Source organism: Spermophilus citellus (genome assembly GCF_964194105.1).
Source record: "Spermophilus citellus genome assembly, chromosome: X".
Lineage (NCBI taxonomy): Eukaryota > Metazoa > Chordata > Mammalia > Rodentia > Sciuridae > Spermophilus > Spermophilus citellus.
In genome coordinates this window covers 6,456,474-6,475,654 of record NC_138190.1, presented here as the reverse complement: position 1 = coordinate 6,475,654, position 19,181 = coordinate 6,456,474, and the positions used below count along the sequence as shown (strand labels likewise).

The window sequence follows — 19,181 nt, the reverse complement described above, 5'->3', positions numbered from 1 at the left end:
GTCCTCCCATTATTCCATATATATCTGTTCTACACCACTCTTCCTCATTCATCTTTCCTAAAACACTGTTTTTGTGGCATTGCACCCTGTTCAAAAACTTACTTGTAAAGGATCTGATATTCAAGAGATTTTGTGAAATGCCCACCCCTTTCTCCTTAAAACATTAGCCCTTCAACCTTACTCTTGGGAAACCATTGCCCCATAAGCTGGTTTTCCATTCTCTGTTTCCTCCTGCTTCATGTTTCTTTTGTGTGTACTTCTGTGTCTTGATTCCATAAGAACTTTAAGCACTGAGCTGCCCTCCATAGATTTACCAGATATCTCCCAGTCACAGAGAGGCCTTTTGATTTCTTTTGGATACTCTATGTCATACTTCCTTTGCTCATGTATCTTCCAAGGGGCTGAATGAAGAAAAGGTCACTGGCATGCTCTGTTGTAGTTCAGGGGTTAAACTCATTGCATTTGGGAACAGACTTCTGAGTTTGAATTTCAGATTTTATTTAAACCCCATTTGTCTCAGTTTTCTTGCCCCAGTACATTCCTCCTAGAGTGTAGCAAGTGTTCATGGAGACACTAAATGTTATTGGTCTTTATTATGACTGACAGTCCACTTTTGTGTACTTAAACAGCTTTCCAGTTACCTAACACTTTGCTTTAATGTTAGTTTTTTTTTTTCTGAAGAACCTGAAAGTTACTATCCCTGCACATAAGTTACAAGAATGGCAAGAGGATGCTAGAAATTATGCCAATATCAGAGTGCTTCAAATGGGGAGAGCTCAGATAGCTAAGGATAAGGAAGCAAATGGCAAAAATGAGAGAAGGCAGATCCTCTTATTATTGGGCTTCTCAGTTAACCTCTGAAAGTTCTGAAAAATCAAAAGGCAGAGTCTGATAATTAAACTAAAAGGCACCATATTTTCTCTGAGCTCTTTAAAGTAGCAAATGAACTCAATTTTTCTTCACAATTTGTACTTTTTATGCAGTCTTGAAATGATTAAGACCTTAAGTAGCAACTCTATGCTACCTATTAAAAGAGGTTAATCAGACTAAAGGAAGGTTTATCAGTAATGACTTGACCTAAATGAAATTTCACTGTACCATTTTATGAGATTCAGTCCTAGTTCTGAAAGATAAAAGCATTACCTATTTCTAAACATTAACTATATACATTTTAAAACTTGAAGGATGTCAACAAAATAAAAATATTTGTCTCCTTTTACATTAATGACTTTCTACATGCCTTGTAAAGTGATATATAAATAATAATTCTTATTTTACCTTCATTTGATCAGCTCCTCTCTTTGCATGTGAAAATGTGGAATGAGAAGGTATGAGCCACCTGTAGTTCTATGGGGAGAAGTTCAAGGGACCAGAATTTGAGCTCCAAATTCAGTCTGTTTATATTTGTTATGTGTGCATACATAGGAAGGAAGGCAAGGTTAGCAACTTTATTAGATACATCTCCAAATCTCACAGAACAAGTTTATTTTTCATTAATATTGTCAGAGTATTCACAATTGGTGGGACAGCTATGCTCGAAGTAAAGATCCAAGGACCCAGGCTGCTTCTTCCTGTAGCTCTACTGTCTTCAATACAAGAAGGTTTGATTTGGTTACCTAGGGTTATGCAAAAAGCACTCCAAGCCTTAGTGGCTTAAAACAAACACCATCAGTTCTGCAATCTGGTCTGAGTTTAGCTAGGTAGTTAGGCTGGCCTTAACAGTGCTCACTCCATCTTTTCCTCTGTATGCTTTCTGTTTCTGGGCTTCCATCACTTCCTCCATAACATGGAATGGGTGAAGGGAGTGAATGAATGACAGACACATTGCTTAGCACCTAATTAATGCTCAGAAAACTTCCACTATGATTATTATTATTACTATTCACTATTATGTAGTGGCTATGTATTCTTTTTTAAGTCAACACACATGGCAGTGGATTCCATGCTAAGGAATTTGGAATTTGTTTTGAAGCTAAGGAGGGGAGGCATCAAAGGGTCTTAAGTCAAAGAGTGCTATAATCAGAAATGTATTTACTCAAGATGTTCAACAGAGTGGTTCTAAAATATTTTTTCCTGGAATGTGTAAAATATCACCAATAGCATAAACAGAAATAATGCAGAATAAGAACCTAGAATAAGGTAGAGTGACTGTTTAGTGGTATAGAAATTGTTCCTTGATATACTTGACCATGAAGAGTTAAATGGTTGAAAAAAATGACAGTGTGGGGGCTGGGGTTGTGGCTCAGTGGTAGAGCACTTGCCTAGCATGCATGAGGCACTGGGTTCGATCCTCAGCACCACATAAATGTAAGGTGAAGATATTGTGTCCACTTAAACCTAAAAAATAAATATAAAAAAAATGACAGTTGTGTACTCAGAACTTTTTCTGGTTAGAAAACTCTTCCACAGATTGAAACTTGTAATTGCTTCCTGATAGTTATTTCTGAGGCTTTTTGGATAATTCTTTGTTCTCTTATTGGTTCTACTTAGAGTATTGACCTTTAAATTTTAAAGAGGACTCCTTATCTTCACCCTTTGTTTTTCTGGCTTAAATGCACTTTTCAAAGGAATTCTGAATATACAACTTCTTCAATATTTCCACATTTCCTCTCAAAATCTGACTAGGTTCCACTTTTAAAACAGACTAGGAATTTCATAAGACATTGTCTCTTGAGATTAAGATTGTTCACTTAAAGAAATAGTTGCCTTCTTCAGAAACATTCATTGATCTGACAAGGTATGTCTCTATCCAATAATTAATAGACCACTGAAGACTTAAGCAATTTTCTTATTTAATTGTTGTCTCTTCCTCATTGAGCACATATAACATATAACATATAACTCCAGTATATTTCTTCAAAATACCCCTACTACCTGTGGAATATGACTTTGTCTTCCAGTTCATTTGCAAGCTCAGTACTGGTTGAGTTCACATCGGCTTTACTTAAGAGCTATAAATCTTTGGACAAGTTACCTAACTTCTCTGAGCTTATGTTTTTTCATATATACTCTGGGGATAATAATACAACTTACTTCTTTTGTCACAGTTTTTTGATAGTCAAATGAGTTGGTACCCATAAAATGCTTAGAGCAATGCTTAACAGTAATGTATCATAATTACATGTATTCTCTTCATAAACTAAAAGATCATTTGCCTAACAAAAAATCAATTCCATATTTATCAGTTTCATGTGAATTAGTATATTAAATAACTTTAAATGAGGGTCTAACTTCAGTTGATGAGTATCCTGCTTTACATAAGCCATATTAACTATCTGCTAGACTTATGAATATTCCAACATCTGAGTTTGAGGGTGATAGAGGTGGAGGTATATGCAGTAACGGACAGATAGCTTTTACTCTAGATTTCTCTTTAAGTGTAATCATTATAGTGAATAAAGAAAACCATCTGACACCTTTTATTGTTTTCCAAATAAATATCAGCAGCAACAGAGGCTATCTCTATGTAGCTTACATGATTAACCTCACAGACTCCTAGTAAAACCATACTGAGTCCCTTAATTTTAATCAGGAATATCTTCCATGAAATCATTTTTCAGTTTGTCAATTATAATCTTAGTGATTCTTTTCTTGGAATTCACTTGAGACCCATGAGAACTCTAACTTCATATCAACTGGGAAACAAAGATGTGTTTTGGAATTATATTTGGTTTGGTGCCATATGGAGTACACAAAGATCAAGGTACTTAGAGTGATCAGGATATGTTTCTAATCTTCCCTTTTCCTTCTGTTCTTTATGGATCCCACCCCTGAACCTCCAATCCCACCTGCACTCTCTTAAGCATGGTCACATGGGTACATTCACTCTGACCTCCACACCCTCTGTTCAGGAAATGAACAACTTCTCAAGGACTATTGTTCCACAAAAAGCATAAAATGCAGAGCATATGTTATGCTTCTGTGTAAAAGAGCACACAACTTTTTTTTAGTGTTTGTGGAAGAAACAGTTTGAAAATATAATTTAAGATTTGAGAATTTTTCCTAAATGAAGAAAATATCCTATGTGCTTTATCATGCTCTTGGGCTTTTACCAGAGGCTTCCAACATTCTTTGGTTGACTCCTAATAAGGACAGTTTGCACAGTTATGATCCAATTACTGTTTGTAGATCCCTGAGGAAAAGGAGATTTTTTTTTTGAGAAATCCTTTCGTAACTCCAGTATATTTCTTCAAAATACCCTTATTAAAATAAGAAGCAGGAAATCCAGTTTCAATTTCTCTTCATTCTTTTTGTTCCTACTCTCCCTCTTCCTCCCCAACATACACATACTCTCCCCTCTCCCCTCTCCCCCCTCCCTCCCCCACCCCCTCTCTCTCTCCAGTACACACTCAGTGACACAGCCTGCCTCCATTATGAAGGGACAGGAATTTCTCAATGGTCTGATGAAGATTGCATGATTTTGGTCCCAAGATTCATGGTAACGGATGTCTCTGGCTACAAAAGGTATCGTGGGAGTCACAGCTGTGCCAGCTGGGCCATTTCTCTGACACTCAATGCAATCTTCCATTTCGGGATGCATTTTTCACCAAACAGAATTTTTTTTAAATAGACTCAAGTTCCTACTCCAGGCTTAGTTCAGTTAGATTATAGAGGACCGCAAAGATCCAGCAAATATAATCCATGGGTAAGCAATATAAATATACTTATTCTTTCTTTTCTGAAGATGATTGTAATAAAATTTTGTGATTCTGTCACATCTAATGATTTTGAAGGAAAACTGGATCGATCAGCGTCTGAGATGCATGACAGCTAAAAACTATCTGTGCCAATAGAGATTTATGAGCATCTTGTGTTCAGATTGATTGATGATGCTGAAGCAGCTTGAAATGAGCAGACTAGAGCAGGAAGGAGTGCATGGTGATTAAACAGAGCAGCATAATTGGGCTGATTTCTGTGAAAGATTCAGGCACAGACTGTTTTCGTTCTGACAGGGTAAAGTGGCTTATCTTCCTCTTTCAACATCTTGACCTTGGTGCAACATTTTAGTTGCTGTGGCTGTGATAGATATAGGCTTTGGAGAACAACTCCAATATTAGATAAGGCTAATAATAAATCTAATATGCTTTCTTTTGCAAAGGGGAAAACCTTAAGCTTCTGGAGTTTTAAACATCGTCTGGCTTAACTTAGCCTAAAGAGTCTTTTAATGGAAAGTCTTGGTGGTGAAAAGAGGTGGAACTTGACCCTTGTGTTCAGCTCCTACCCTGCTACTATAGGAGTTGCTTCATTTAAAGCAGTTGCTTTGCTCACTTATAAAGTTAGGGATTTGGATTGTTTTATCATGAGAAGTGATAAAATACATATATTGTAGTGGTTGTGAGTCTAAGTTCTAGAGCCTGAAGCCTGGCTTCAGATCTCAGTTCTGCCAATGTGTGATCTTGGCTCTGTGACTCAGTTTCTTTATTTGAAATTTGGGGATGATGATGGTGACACAATCCTTAGAATTATTGTAAGGATTAAATGGGACAATAGCTTAGAAAGGTAACTAGCAGAAAGTGGGCCATCTATAAATGTAAGCAGAATAACGTCAATTTCTAATCCATCTCTGGAGGTCTGCTGTTCTAATTTCAGCAAACTAAATTTAATTATAGAAAGACAAGCAAAACTGTCAAGTGTCATTGACATGTTTCTAATTCAGAAAAGTATTTCCATTTTCCACAAACCTTGGATATACACAGGCTCTTTTACCTTCTTCCATCCAAGATTTGAGTAAAGATTAAAACTAAAAATTAAACCCATGATTGAAAAGTCCACAATTCAACTGCAGAGACACAGAAATGAAATTGGACTTTTGTTCTGATATTTTTAGCCATAGGAACCAGGCAATATCTATTGCAGCTACTCTACTCTGCCACTGTATTATGAAAACTGAAATAGACAATACTTGAATGAATGGTATGGCTGTGCTGCAATAAAACTTGATTTATAAAAGCAATCAGTGGGCAAGATTTGGCCCATAGGCAATGTTTTGCTGATTCCTGGCCAGTCTGCTTGTTTCTGCAAAATCCTTATCATTTCCATTTCATATATGAGAAAAAGTGAGGCATGAAGACTGTAAGTAGCTTGCTAGAAAGTCACATGGCTAGAAAGTGGCAGAACTGAGATCCAAACCCAAGCAGCCCTTGCTTTTACTCACTACTCCATGGTACCCTATGCTAACCAGTCTCTGTCTGTGAGGCATGGCTGCTGAAATCTCCCTGGCTCATTCCCTTACCTCCTTAAGCATTAGCTCAAATATTGTGTTCTCAGTAAGGTTTCCCTGGCAGCCCTCCCAGCACCCTCTCTCTACTCCCCTACAGTACCTTCTTCTCTATCTTGTATTTGCCTTGTGACTTCCTGTGTGATTTTCCTCCACTATCCTGGAAGCTCCATGAAGGAGAGGCTATTTGTTTTTTATTTTTCACTAATGAATCTTGAGGACCTAGAAAAGTACCTGAATGAGAGAGATGGAGGTTTTCATCATGCTACTCTGACATATTTGGACATTCATTTAGTAATAAATACCTAATATGCCAAGGCCAAAGGTAAACATGGGCTGCTACCACTACCAGCTGTCCAGAATTTTCTAAAATTCATGCTTAAAATTCTTACTTATAGAAAAACAAATCAATATTGATGAATAAAACATTAAAACTGTGTACAATGTATTAGAAGTGCTAAGTCTCCCTAAAAATGAGACTCTTTTCAAGGAGTGGCCAAAAAATCAAAAGAAGAATTAGCAGATGTTATTTGTTGAGTTCATAGTATCTTTTATGAGTCCAATCAGAGGTATGACAGCCACACAAATACCCTCAGCTTTCCCTGGAAGTTCTTGAAGAAGGGAGTCCCATGTCATTGATAAGGGTTTATTTTGGAGTTATAAAGAATGAGGCAGGGCTGGGGATGCGGCTCAAGTGGTAGTGCGCTCGCTTGGCATGCGTGTGGCCGGGGTTCAATCCTCAGCACCACATACAAACAAAGATGTTGTGTCTGCCGAAAACTTAAAAAAATAAATAAATATTAAAAAAATTCTCTCTCAAAAAAAAAAAGAATGAGGCAGCGCTTTGCAGAAATGTTGGTTGTAGGCTTGGTATTTAAATTTGTAATTATCTGCAAGCCTCCGCATTGCTAATTATTAATAATGACAGTTGGCCACATAGGAAACAATTGAAAGGAATTTAGTACCTGGCATGGTTGATCTAAATGGCATGTCATTTTCCAAGCCTAACCTATCCTCCTGTCTTTTCTTCAGCTTCTCACACTTATGGAACCAAAGTCCAGCTGGTATCTAAAAAAACTGTCTTACACATAGTGAAACCATTTACTCAACGACTTCAGCACACATTTTCAAGAATTTTTGGTGTCACGAAAACTGCCAGGTTTAAAATGGAGATGCAAATTTAAAGTGACAATGATTAATATTAACTTATAACATAAATTATCACTTATTCACAGCTTGTCACCAGCTAATAAGCCCTTTACAATAAATTCATTTGCATTTCTTGTATAATTCCTACACACCTGAGAATTTAATCCTGAAAATTGAGTCTTGCTCTTTGCTCATCTATTGACATTCAGATATTCTGAATCTTGCCAAAGAGCTCATGTCTAATTGAACCCACATTTTCTTCACCACCAGAGTAGCAGGGCTCAATCAATGTGCAAAAATTAATAATCATCTGGGGATCTGGTTCATGTTGGAGGTGCTAAGTCCCAATTCCTTGTGACTCTAATTCCATAAATTTGCCTTAGAGCCCAAGAACCAATATGTTTAACAACCATCATCTGTCCAAGGTGATTCTGGCATGGCTGGTCTGCAGACTGCATTTTGAGCAGCATCACCCCTTGCTGGCTCCCTTGGTCCATGTTGATAATTGGATGAGAATAAAGAGATGCTGCAACTAGAGACTAGCTTCAAGGACATATGAAAACAATGTGGTGTAGACCAAAACCAAAATTATTTCAATCAATTTTATTTCATGAGAAAGTCAAGTCTATTTGTGAAGATGCAGATTAGTTCAAAAGAATGACCTTTCTGAATAAAATATAGATATTAGGTTGTTGTAATTTAGGTTTCTAGTTTGCTTCTTTTGTCTAAAGGTGGAGACCTAGACTTCTGGTGGGAAGGAAATCTCCTCATTTAATACTGTGAGTGAGTTGTTCTCCAGCTAAACAAGATTCTATTGTATTGTGACTTTTTGTTTGCTTCTTGTAAATTGGTTTGTGGAGTTTGTGCTTCTTAAAGTTAGTTAAAAATAAGTTGTGTGATGCTTTTTATGTATATAGTATACAGAATAATGAATATGAATATATAGTTTATGCTTTTGAGCATGAACAAACTGTATTAATGATTGTTAATATTTTATGACTCCATCATTTTAAGGTGATTATCTGTAATTTGAGCCTAACAGCAGACCAATTTATTCTAAATCAATGTTTCAATTATTGATATTTTGGGCCAAATGATTCTTTATTGTGGGGTTTATCCTGTGCATTGTAGGATGATTTTCAGAATCCCTGGTTTCTATGCTCTAGGTGCCAGTAGCATGAACACACCTTCCCTTCCAGTTGTGATTAAAAAAAAATATCTCCAGACATTGACAAATGGCTCCTTGGGGACAATGTTACCATCCAAAGAACCATTGTGCTATATCATTTTTATCAAACATTCTAACCTTTATTAATGCTGTTATGTAATAGCCCAGAATAAAAAGATTTTTAAAATATTTTTTAGTTATAGTTTGACATGATACCTTTATTTTGTTTATTTATTTTTATGTGGTGCTGAGGATCAAATCCAGTGCCTCATACATGCGAGGCAAGTGCTCTACCACTGAGCCACAACCCCAGCCCCAAAAGGATTTTTTTTTTGTAACTTTCAGAGTCCTTAGTCTGTTCAGAAGTATTGGACCAATGTCAATTTCATCTACATTTTTTAAAAAATTGAACCAAATTTGAAATTATCCATTTTTAATTCTTTTTTTGCATTTTTTATTTGTTCTTTTTTAGGTATGCATGACAGTAGAGTATATTTTGACATATTATACATACATGGAGTATGACTTATTTTAATTAGGATCCCATTCTTAATATAATGTCCTATGATGAGCACTCAGAAGACTGGATGCAGAAAGCCTTAATGAGTCAACCATTTATGAGATAAACAGTCATCAAAGGAAAACGCTGGTCTAGACTGCACATTTGAGAACTGAGAAAGAGCCAGAAACATTCTAGGCTTTGCTGGTGGGCTTTGGTACTCTTCCTGAGTGTTTGTCACTTTGTGGCAACATTGACCTTTGTGTTCATGTCTCTTATGAGGTCTGATGGGTGGACCTGGGTGTCATGGCTTAGCTCTTCCCCAGATCATCTTATAGCATTTATTTTCTACCTTTGTAAACTGGCAATTTAGGACTCACCAAAATATCAGTTCATATTTGAATAATCATCATACGTAACCCAATGTCTTTTCTTATCAATGCACCTTAAATTTGTTCTCCCCTTCAATACCTGAAGAATTTTGTTTCCAGTCATCTTTTCTCATTTTCAAATATGACCATGTCACTCTCAGTGTTGCTAGGTGACTAGAAAGCACCTATGAAGGAGAACAAAATCTGATTTGTGTTGCTTACGAGAAGGTTCTACAGCATCTGGCCCTGACTTCTGCTTGGTTTCACCCCTTGCTCTATTCATTCTTCCAGGCTTGTGATTCTTGAATAAGTCTGTTCCCTCAAACTTGTTTGCTTTTGCACTCATGGTTTTCACCAATGTACAATTTCTACTGGACAAATATTTATTCCCCTTACTTGACTTTCAAGTCTCCATGAAATACTAAATTCTCTACAAAGCTTTTCTTGACTGCCAGACATATGGAAAAGTCTTGTCTCTTAGGCACCCATTGCATTTGGTACTTAATTCTAATATTACCATTTGTGTATTTTTATAGACTGCTTGTATTCTTCCTACCTTAAGGTTCAAGACAAGGACTATGTTGTCATTTTAATAATTCCAAGCCTACTATAGTGCTTAGAATGTAATAGATGTTCATTAAATATTGATTGAATTAATTCAACAAGAGGGGATAGTAAATAAGAACAAAATGTTTCTTCTAGGAATTGATTTATTTCAGTCATAAGTTATATTTCAGAAATTGGAAAAATACAGCTCACCAGCCAAATCCAGCCTAACTTCTGTTTTTATGAATAAAGTTTTATTGAACTATGCCACACAAATTCATTTATAAATTATCTATGGCTGTTTTTGTGCCTTAAAGGCAACATTAAATAGTGTTAACAGAGACCCATGCCCCACAAAGTGTGAAATGTTTACTATCTGGCCCTTGACAGAAAAAGAATGCCAATATCTGCTATAAATGATTAAGCCCATTGTAGGTCACATGTTTAAATGTTTTTAAAGAACAGGTATGTAATTGTATTTTGACATTTCAAATATAAATCAGCTCCTCTAGGTACTTAAACTTCATTTGTAAAAGTCACAAATGCATCTGGAACTTCATATTTTTTTGGGTAAAAAAAAGCAGTTCTCTGATAATGTGCCTTGTGGTATACTAAGCTTAGAGGGTAGAACTGAGAGTCATACCAAAGATCCCAGGCCCCAACTCCTGACTGTTTAAGCTTGTACTTAGTCTAGTTATACCAAAAAAAGAAAAAATCCAAAACACACTGGCCATAGAACACTCCCCTTCAGTTCACTAAGTGCGACCACAGCCTACCCACTTTACCTAGATTTACTTATTCACTCATCTCCCTGCACCCTTTCACAAAGCATCTTCCCTGAGCTCCTCCTAGGCACCTCTTAATATTCATCCTATCAAGACTAACAAACCAAGAGCCCTCACTTCTTTATCCCATGTTCAAATATTGTCCAGTCTTTCTATCTAAAACCATAAATCCTTTTCCGCTACTTCCTTTTCCTTGATTTGATTTTTTCCTCCCTAGCAATTCCTAGCGTATTTAATGCACTACAACTTTTACTTACTTTGTTCATTTTCTGCCTCCATTAAATTATAATGTCTCCATTTATTAAATGAAGAATGAAATCCAAGCTAAAGAGGAAAAATAATGAAGAATTAGCATAGTGGCATTCACTCTTTGGAATGAACATTTGAGGGAGAAAGTTGCCACCAGTATGGAACAAAAGTATCTTAAGGGTTGCTAGGTCAGTCTTTCAGTCTCCCTTCTTTTAGATGAGTGACTTCTTCAAGATGGTTAAGTCTTAGAGTATTATGTCAGTGCTCTGCTCATTGCAATGGGTCCTTGACAGTGGCTTTATGAGCCAGCAACTCCGTGTCTCCCTAGAAATTTTCTTGATTGTTGAGAAATAGCTATCTTTCCAAATCTGTTGCACTGGCTGGCATCTGTGATTTTCAGGAAGTCCTCTTCAGTAAGGCACACAAGTTTCAGAAGATTGTGAACTATTCTTTCATTGGCCATCAATTTCTCACTGTTGTCACTGAGATGAAGCCCAAAACTCTCAGTGGACAACAGAGGCAAGGATGCATGCATACAAATGCACTCTTGTAACTGTGGGAATATTTACTGTGACTCTTTGATGAAATATTTCAATATCAAATGTTTTTTGAACATGCATAGTTATTTGTTATATCTCTGTACTTCTTGTGATTGAAATAGCTCATGAAAGTGCTGTAACTAGAAACTCAGTGGTTACAAATTTTCTATAGAGTTTAATGCCATATATTCTTAACCTTGAGTCCTCATAATTTGGTGAAAATTATTTAATTGCTCCAGACGCAGTTTCATCATCTATATTAATTTTGTAATAATATATAGCATATATAATTATAATAATAAAATATATTGTTAATATATAGTATAGAAACATAAGTATATGATGTATTATATGCTAAAAGAACAGTCAGCCCTCCGTATCCTTGGGTCCCACATCCTCAAATTCAACCAACTATGGATCAAAATTTTTCTAAAACAAAAAAAGTGATCTGAACATATATAGACTTTTTTCCTTGTCATTATTCTCTATGTTATATAGGATAACAACTATTTGTAGTGTTTATATTGTATTAGACATTAAAATTAATCAAAAGATGGTGTATAGGATAAAGTAGGTAGGTTAGGTTATATGCAAATACTCTCATTTTAAATAAAGGACTTAAGAATCCTCATACCTTGGTATCCCCATGGGATACTGAAACCAATCCAGCATAGATACCAAGACAAAACTGAATTATCATATACTATATTATATTAGTATATAATATAATATTATTGAATATTATATAAGATAGGGTAAAAAATGTCGACCACCTCATCATCTCATTGGATGTATTAACTAAAAAGCTCCTATACAATTGTTTGCACATGATAGAATCTCAAAATACATTGACCTCCCTCTTCCTAGTGTGCATGACAGCAGTTAGCAGCATAGTTTTTCCTGTTACTGAAATGTGAAAACTAAAAAGTGCCTATTTATTCCTCTAAAAGAGAGGAAGTAAGACCCTCTCACCATCTTTCCACATAGTTTCTTTGGCATATGTCTGTGTCATCAGATGAGATCATGTGACCCAGCAGCTAATTTAGATTTTGATTTTTGCAACTCACTGAGAAAAGCCATGATAAACTCACAGAGGATCTGTTTGGGAAATGGAGAACCAATTGTGGAACACAAAGGTGGAGTTTTCTTGTTTTGATTACTGACAAGGAGAGAGGATGAGATTTGGGAGAAGTAGGTGAATGGTGTGACTCTTGATGTTTTTCCCTTGGCCTGCAGGGTGATTTCACCTGGAACAGCATGTCAGGCCGCAGCGTTCGGCTGAGGTCAGTCCCCATCCAGAGTCTTTCGGAGCTGGAACGGGCTCGACTGCAGGAAGTGGCTTTTTATCAGTTGCAGCAGGACTGTGACCTGAGCTGTCAGATCACCATTCCCAAAGGTAAGGCCCTGTCTGCCTTTTTGCTGGGGAATGCTACGAGTCAAACATCTGCTCTGCCAAAGCTACAAGCTGCAAACTCTTCTCACACCTCACACTAACACAGGAAGGAAATTGCAGCTTCTTGATCACTGGCTAGCATTCATGTCCATTTTGAAAGACATGTCCAAGTAGGACAATTTGCATGTCAGCTAACACATAGTTGAAAGGGAAGGTCAACTTTGGGCATTACAAAGCAAAGCCATGTATATCTCACCCATCTACATAGTTTCACAACAACCAGTGAGAAAGCACTTCCAGGAAGCTCAGCTTAAAGGGTTGGAAGAAAAGTGGTGCCTGCCTCAACTTGATTTCAAAATAAATAGATGAAAAGAATGCCTTGACACTTGGTTAAACTTATTGTTTGATCTTACACAAACTCAGAATCAGAGATTTCATGGAAATGCACTCCTGTATAGCCAGCCTAGCACCTGGTATGCCTAGGTTGGGCTGTACTATGATGACATTAAAGCCTGGTACACCTGTTTGACTGTTGTTTTGACATTGGTCCTAATTCCCATAAAGATGAGGAACAGGCACTTGAATTCTTTTAAGCCAAAAAAGTCTGTCTCTGAATGTTTACTATCTACTATAAAAGCACTTTATAATTGGTATGAATATGGAGCAGAAAACTGATTTGAGGCAGAAGGAACAACATTTATTTTATACCAATAGTGTAAATCTGCCTATAAAAACTTATATTGACTAATGTGCATGATACATGACAGCAGAAAGGGGATAACACGCTTCTAAAAGCTAGAAACTACATGGATATTTATTCATCAAATAATCTATATTAAATGCATATATATATATATATATATATATATATGTATATGTGTGTATGTATGTGTGTGGAATATATATATATATTCCACACACATAGACACATACATATATGTGTCTATGTGTATATATGTGTATACATACAGACATTCATAGATATGTGATTGACAACCAGGAAAGATTTTTCCCCCATCCTCAGAGAACATCTGCTAATGTCTGCCTACACATTTGGTTGTCACAGCTTGGGGGAAAGGCACTGCTGGCATCTAGTGGGTAGAGTCCAGGGGTGCTACTAAATTCCCTACAATACACAGGACAGGCTCTCTCATTAAGAATTATCAGATCCCAAGTACCCAAGCACCAAGGTTGAGCAACTCTATGTTTCATATGCACATATGCTCATATTCCATCACCCACAGTGCTATCAGTGCTGTGTTCTTGGCTGTTGTGCCTAAAGAAAAGAGTGCTGGCTTAGGAGTCTAAGGATCAGGTTTTGGGAACTTGTTTTCTCTCTCTCTCTCTCTCTCTCTCTCTCTCTCTCTCTCTCTCTCATACACACACACACACACACACACACACACACACACACACACACACAAGCTTGATAAGTATGTTAGTCAGATTTTTGTTTCTCTGGCCAAAATATCTAACAACAAATTAGAGGAGAAAAGACAAGTGGAGGAAGCCTAGGGGGGCTGGCAAGATGCACATGTTACTGCGAGGTGCTTTGCTGCTTTTATCACATTCTGTTGCTCCCACAACCACAGCCAGATCCTCCAGAAAGGAAATTCCTACCCTTTTATATCTTTCCACACTAATCTTACATAAAGGCCCTCAGTAGAGATAAGAAGAAAATCACTTGTGCAGTTGTGAAAACCATGTACTAGAGACAGCCAACCCATGTCTCTTCTTTTCTCAAGGATAGACCCTCCTGCCTTACCTTGACTTGATTTGCTTGTAGGATAGAGGTGAGATCTGCCCTCCACTCCCACTTAGTTCACAAGGTGCTATAAACCCTCTCCCCTACAGTCCTGTCCATAAATATAGACTTTTGTTTTTGTTTTTATTTTTTTATATGCTGAGGACTGAACCCAGGGGCAGTTTACCATTGAGCTACATCCCCAGCCCTTTTATTGTTTAGTTTGAGACAAGCTCTTGCTAAGTTGCTGAGGCTGGCTTGAAACTTGTTATCCTCCTGCCTCAGCCTCCCACGTTGCTAGGACTAAAGGCATGTATCACCTGATACAGACATTCTTTTCATTCCTTAAAAAAATAGAAATGTGTCAAGTATGATGGCACATGCCTATAATCCCAGAGTCTCAGGAGGCTGCAGCAAGAGGACTGAAAATTTGAGACCAGCCTCAGCAATTTAGCAAAGCTCTAAGCAACTTAGTGAAATCCTATCTCAAAATAAAAAATTAAGACTAGGGATGCAGCTTAGTGGTAAAGTGCCCCTGGGTTCAATCCCCAGTATGAAAATAAATAAATAAATAGAAATGTTGACTTTGAAATGTTTTTGAAACCTGTATTGAATGCAAATCAGATAAGCTATCAGGAAATAGATATTTTTGTAGCTATGCTTTTAAATCCAGTTAATTTTATGTTTCTCTTTTTCATTGCTTTTAAAAGAATCCACTAAATAAATAAACTTTACTAAACAGATAATTTTATAAAAACTTCTCTGCTGGAGGCTGTGTCTCCATTGCTTATTTCTGAGACTATGTGATTCCCGACACCTCCAGGGAAAGATTTACACTATTGAGATGCTCAAAGATATTCCAGGCCTTGGGAAGGATATTTTGACATTTTCTATCAAAGTAAGATTTAATGATTTACAAATACATTTTCTCAGTTGTGAAGGAAAGAAGGGATTGTGTGATTGGTAGAAAAACCTAGACACCACCCAAGGGTTTTTGAAGCTATTGTTTGGGGCAGATGTTTTTAGACATGAAATATTTACTAAGATCTTCTGAATATGTGGCCATAGCCAAGTGCTATGATGACATCAACTATGGGCTTGAGTGTGGCCACTTTTGACCCCCAGGCAAACCCCCAAATGGAAGTTATAAATAGTTTCAATCACTATGTGAATAATTTTCCCAAAAAAATAAACACAGCAGCCAGCCCCTAGAACCTAAAGAAATGACACCACACGTGGTAAGATAGTGGATATAATGAAAATAGAAACGTACTGAAGCTCACATTTCTATTCACTGTCACTTTAGGATAATGGTACAGACTTAGATATGGCTAGCTACTTGGAGAACCCTCTTCTTTTGTGAGATGTTGTGCTTCCAGGGCTCAGATGAATGATATAATAACATAGCCATCAACTCTCAGTATTTGGCTGAGAGAGGGGAGAATTGAAGATTAGGAGGGGGTTGGGAAGTAAATCACCTGGTGATTTACTAAATTGGACTGCGGGGGGGGGGGGGGGCATCCAGAGCACAAGTGGAGAGTTTGACATTGTGTGGTGCTACAATAGGTAGACATTGGTTAGATGGGCACAGATGGAGGTGAATAAAAAGATAATGAGATTCACTGTGGTATATTCATATATGTACACAGAAATCTCACTATAATGTACATGTACAAGAAATTATTTTTTAAAAAACTATGGTAAATGGTAAATCAGTAGAGTAGAAGGAAAGGAATGGGGGTGGGGGAGCAGAGGGGAAGGAGAGGTACTGGGGACTGAATTGGAACAGATTATATTCCATGCTTTTATCATTATATCAAAATGGATTCTACTGTTATATATAACTAAAAATAACCAATATTTTTTTTAAAAAAAAGGACTATGGAAGGAGCCCAGTGGTAAAGCATCCCTGGGTTAAATCCCGAGAATCTAAATAAATAAATATTATAACAGAAATAAAAAGATGGTAGGAGAGTATGTAGAATTCAATTCCATATTGTTTCTCCACTGCCAGCCAAATAGGAAATAGCTTCATGCATTAGGGTTGAGAATGGGGAAGATGTCCTGGAGGTTTGAGAAAAGAGAAGAGGAGTGGAAGAGATAGGGTCTATTGAACAGCAATGTTGCAGAATTGTGGGGCAGACAAAAGGTCCATCTGTCTTATAGCTGGACATCTAAAATGCAAAATAAATACCCTGGCAGCTAAGCACAATTAAAAGAAAACATGCCATCCTGTACTTTAAATTCCTTAGTCTTAGTTAATCCAAATCTCCTCTGGTTAGGATTTTCTAATTGAATTTAACAAAGGTAAAGAGGGCCAGATAATTGAGAGAGTATCTGTGATTGGCAAAATAATGACCCCTCAAAGATATTGACATTGTAATTCCTGGAACCTGTGAAGTTACCTCACATGCCAAAAGAAACTTTGCAAATGTGATAAATTAAGGCCCTTGATGTAGGAAAATATCCTGGATTTTCTGAGAAGACCCAAAATAGTCATGTGGGTAGTTAAAATGGAGAGACTATACTAACTGTGTTCAGACAATGATGTGATTATGTATTATGATTATGGCCAGAGAGATGCAATATGTTGGCTTTGAAGATAAAGGAAGGGGCCAAAAGCTAAGGAATGAGGGTAGCTTCTAAATGTAGGAAGATCTAGAGCCTCCACAAAGGAAAAGAGTCCTGCTGACACCTTAGTTTTAGCCCATTAAAACTCACTTTAGACTTCTACTTCCAGAACTGTAAGATACTTAATTTGTCACTAAGTCTGTGGTCATTTGTTATAGCACTGATAGGAAACTATTATGATATCCAAGGGAATGATTATAATCCCAGACCAAATGGTCTAAATTGGATTATATGGTGTTTTAGGGCAGTTAGAAATAAATATAAAAGATGTATTTCTCTTAAATAAGAATCAATATATAAATATTGATATAAAGATAAAGTTATGTCATCAATTATCTATAAACTGAATGTGATTCCAAAAATTGCTCCAACAGAATTTTTTTTAGAATTTCACTAATTTATTTGAACATCATCGTAGTGAATAATTATATGGAGGTAGTCAAATCAAGGGAAATCTGATTTTAAAAAAGAACAAGAGACATTATTCCTGTCAATTTACTAAAATATGTCATAAAACTAAAGAAATTAAGAGTATTATACTGCTTCACAATAGATAGGTAAATCAATGGGATTCAATAAAGTTCCAAAATGAACCAAATGAACATTAGAATTTATTACATGATAAATAAACATGGTATTTCTTATCAGGAGAAAAATGTAGATTATTATATTTGAGATAAAGAGATAACTATTGAGGAGGGAAAGGTGGATTGTGACCTTACTCCTCACATTAGAATAAATTCATGTTAAGGAAATATTTGAAGATTAAAAATTGAAAAGGAAAATATAACTGGATATACATACACACACATACACATACACACACATACACACACGTGTGTGTGTGTGTGTATGTGTGTGTGTATTAGGAAGGTAGTACCCAGAAAACATAGAAATATGAATTTCTCTACATAAAAGAAAAATACAATCATCTCCATAACAAATATGTAAATAAAGTTTTATAGCACATTTGTCAGACTAAATGCTGACTTCTTTACTATATGGGCTCTAATACAATTTAAAATTAAAAGGAAAAAAATCTAACCAAAATGTGGACAAATTATAAGCAGCTCACAGAAAGTAAAATGCAAATAGTGTACAGATATTTGGAAAGTTGCTCACTCTCACATACATTGAAGAAATAAAACCTATGGCTGGGAATGTAGCTCAGTGGCCCAGTGCTTGCCTAGTCTTTGTGAGGCCCTGGGTTCAATACCCAGACCTCCCCCTCTGCAGAAAGAAAAAAGAAAGAAAGGGAGGGAGGGAGGGAAAATAAATACAAGCTGAACACCAAGGAGTTTTTTTTTTCTTTAGATTATAATGGATCCAAAAATTGGATAATATGAGATGGGAGTGTAGTTCAGTGGTAGAGTGCTTACCTGGCATATGAGGTCCTGGGTTCAATCCCCAATACTACCAAATAAAAAGACAGATACTTACAAAAATTGGATAATATATTTTAATGGAAAATAGACATTCTCATATACTATCAGTAGAAGTATAAATTGTTGAAACAGCCGGGATGGTGGTGCATGCCTGTAATCCCAGCAGCTCAGGAGGCTGAGGAAGGAGGACCACAAGTTCAAAGCCAGACTCAGCAATTTGGTGAAGCCCTAATTAACTTAGCAATACCCACTCTCAAAATAAAACATATATTAAAAGGGATAGGGATGTGGCTCAGTGATTAAGTACTCCTGAGTTCAATCCCTGGTACCAAAAAATATGTATAAATAAAAATAAATTGTTGAAACAACTTACAAGGCAATTTGACAATGTTGTCTAAGTTTTCAATGGCCCAACAATTCCACTTCTCAGAGCATGTCTCACAGATATACACTTGTATTGATTGGGGTAGACTAACCACTCAATGTATTAACACTATAAAAGTAT

At 36.5% G+C, this 19,181-nt stretch overlaps 1 protein-coding gene across 3 annotated transcripts in view; it reads left to right on the top strand.

Annotated features, from left to right (window-relative positions):
* ARHGAP6 (Rho GTPase activating protein 6) overlaps nucleotides 1-19,181 on the top strand; it is a 471,152-nt gene that overhangs the window by 375,977 nt on the left and 75,994 nt on the right. For all 3 annotated transcript variants that reach the window (XM_081276553.1, XM_081276554.1, XM_081276555.1), the window contains exon 2: nucleotides 12,760-12,919. In XM_081276553.1, coding sequence (XP_081132679.1) covers nucleotides 12,760-12,919 — 160 coding nt within the window. The remainder of the gene's footprint in view (nucleotides 1-12,759; nucleotides 12,920-19,181) is intronic.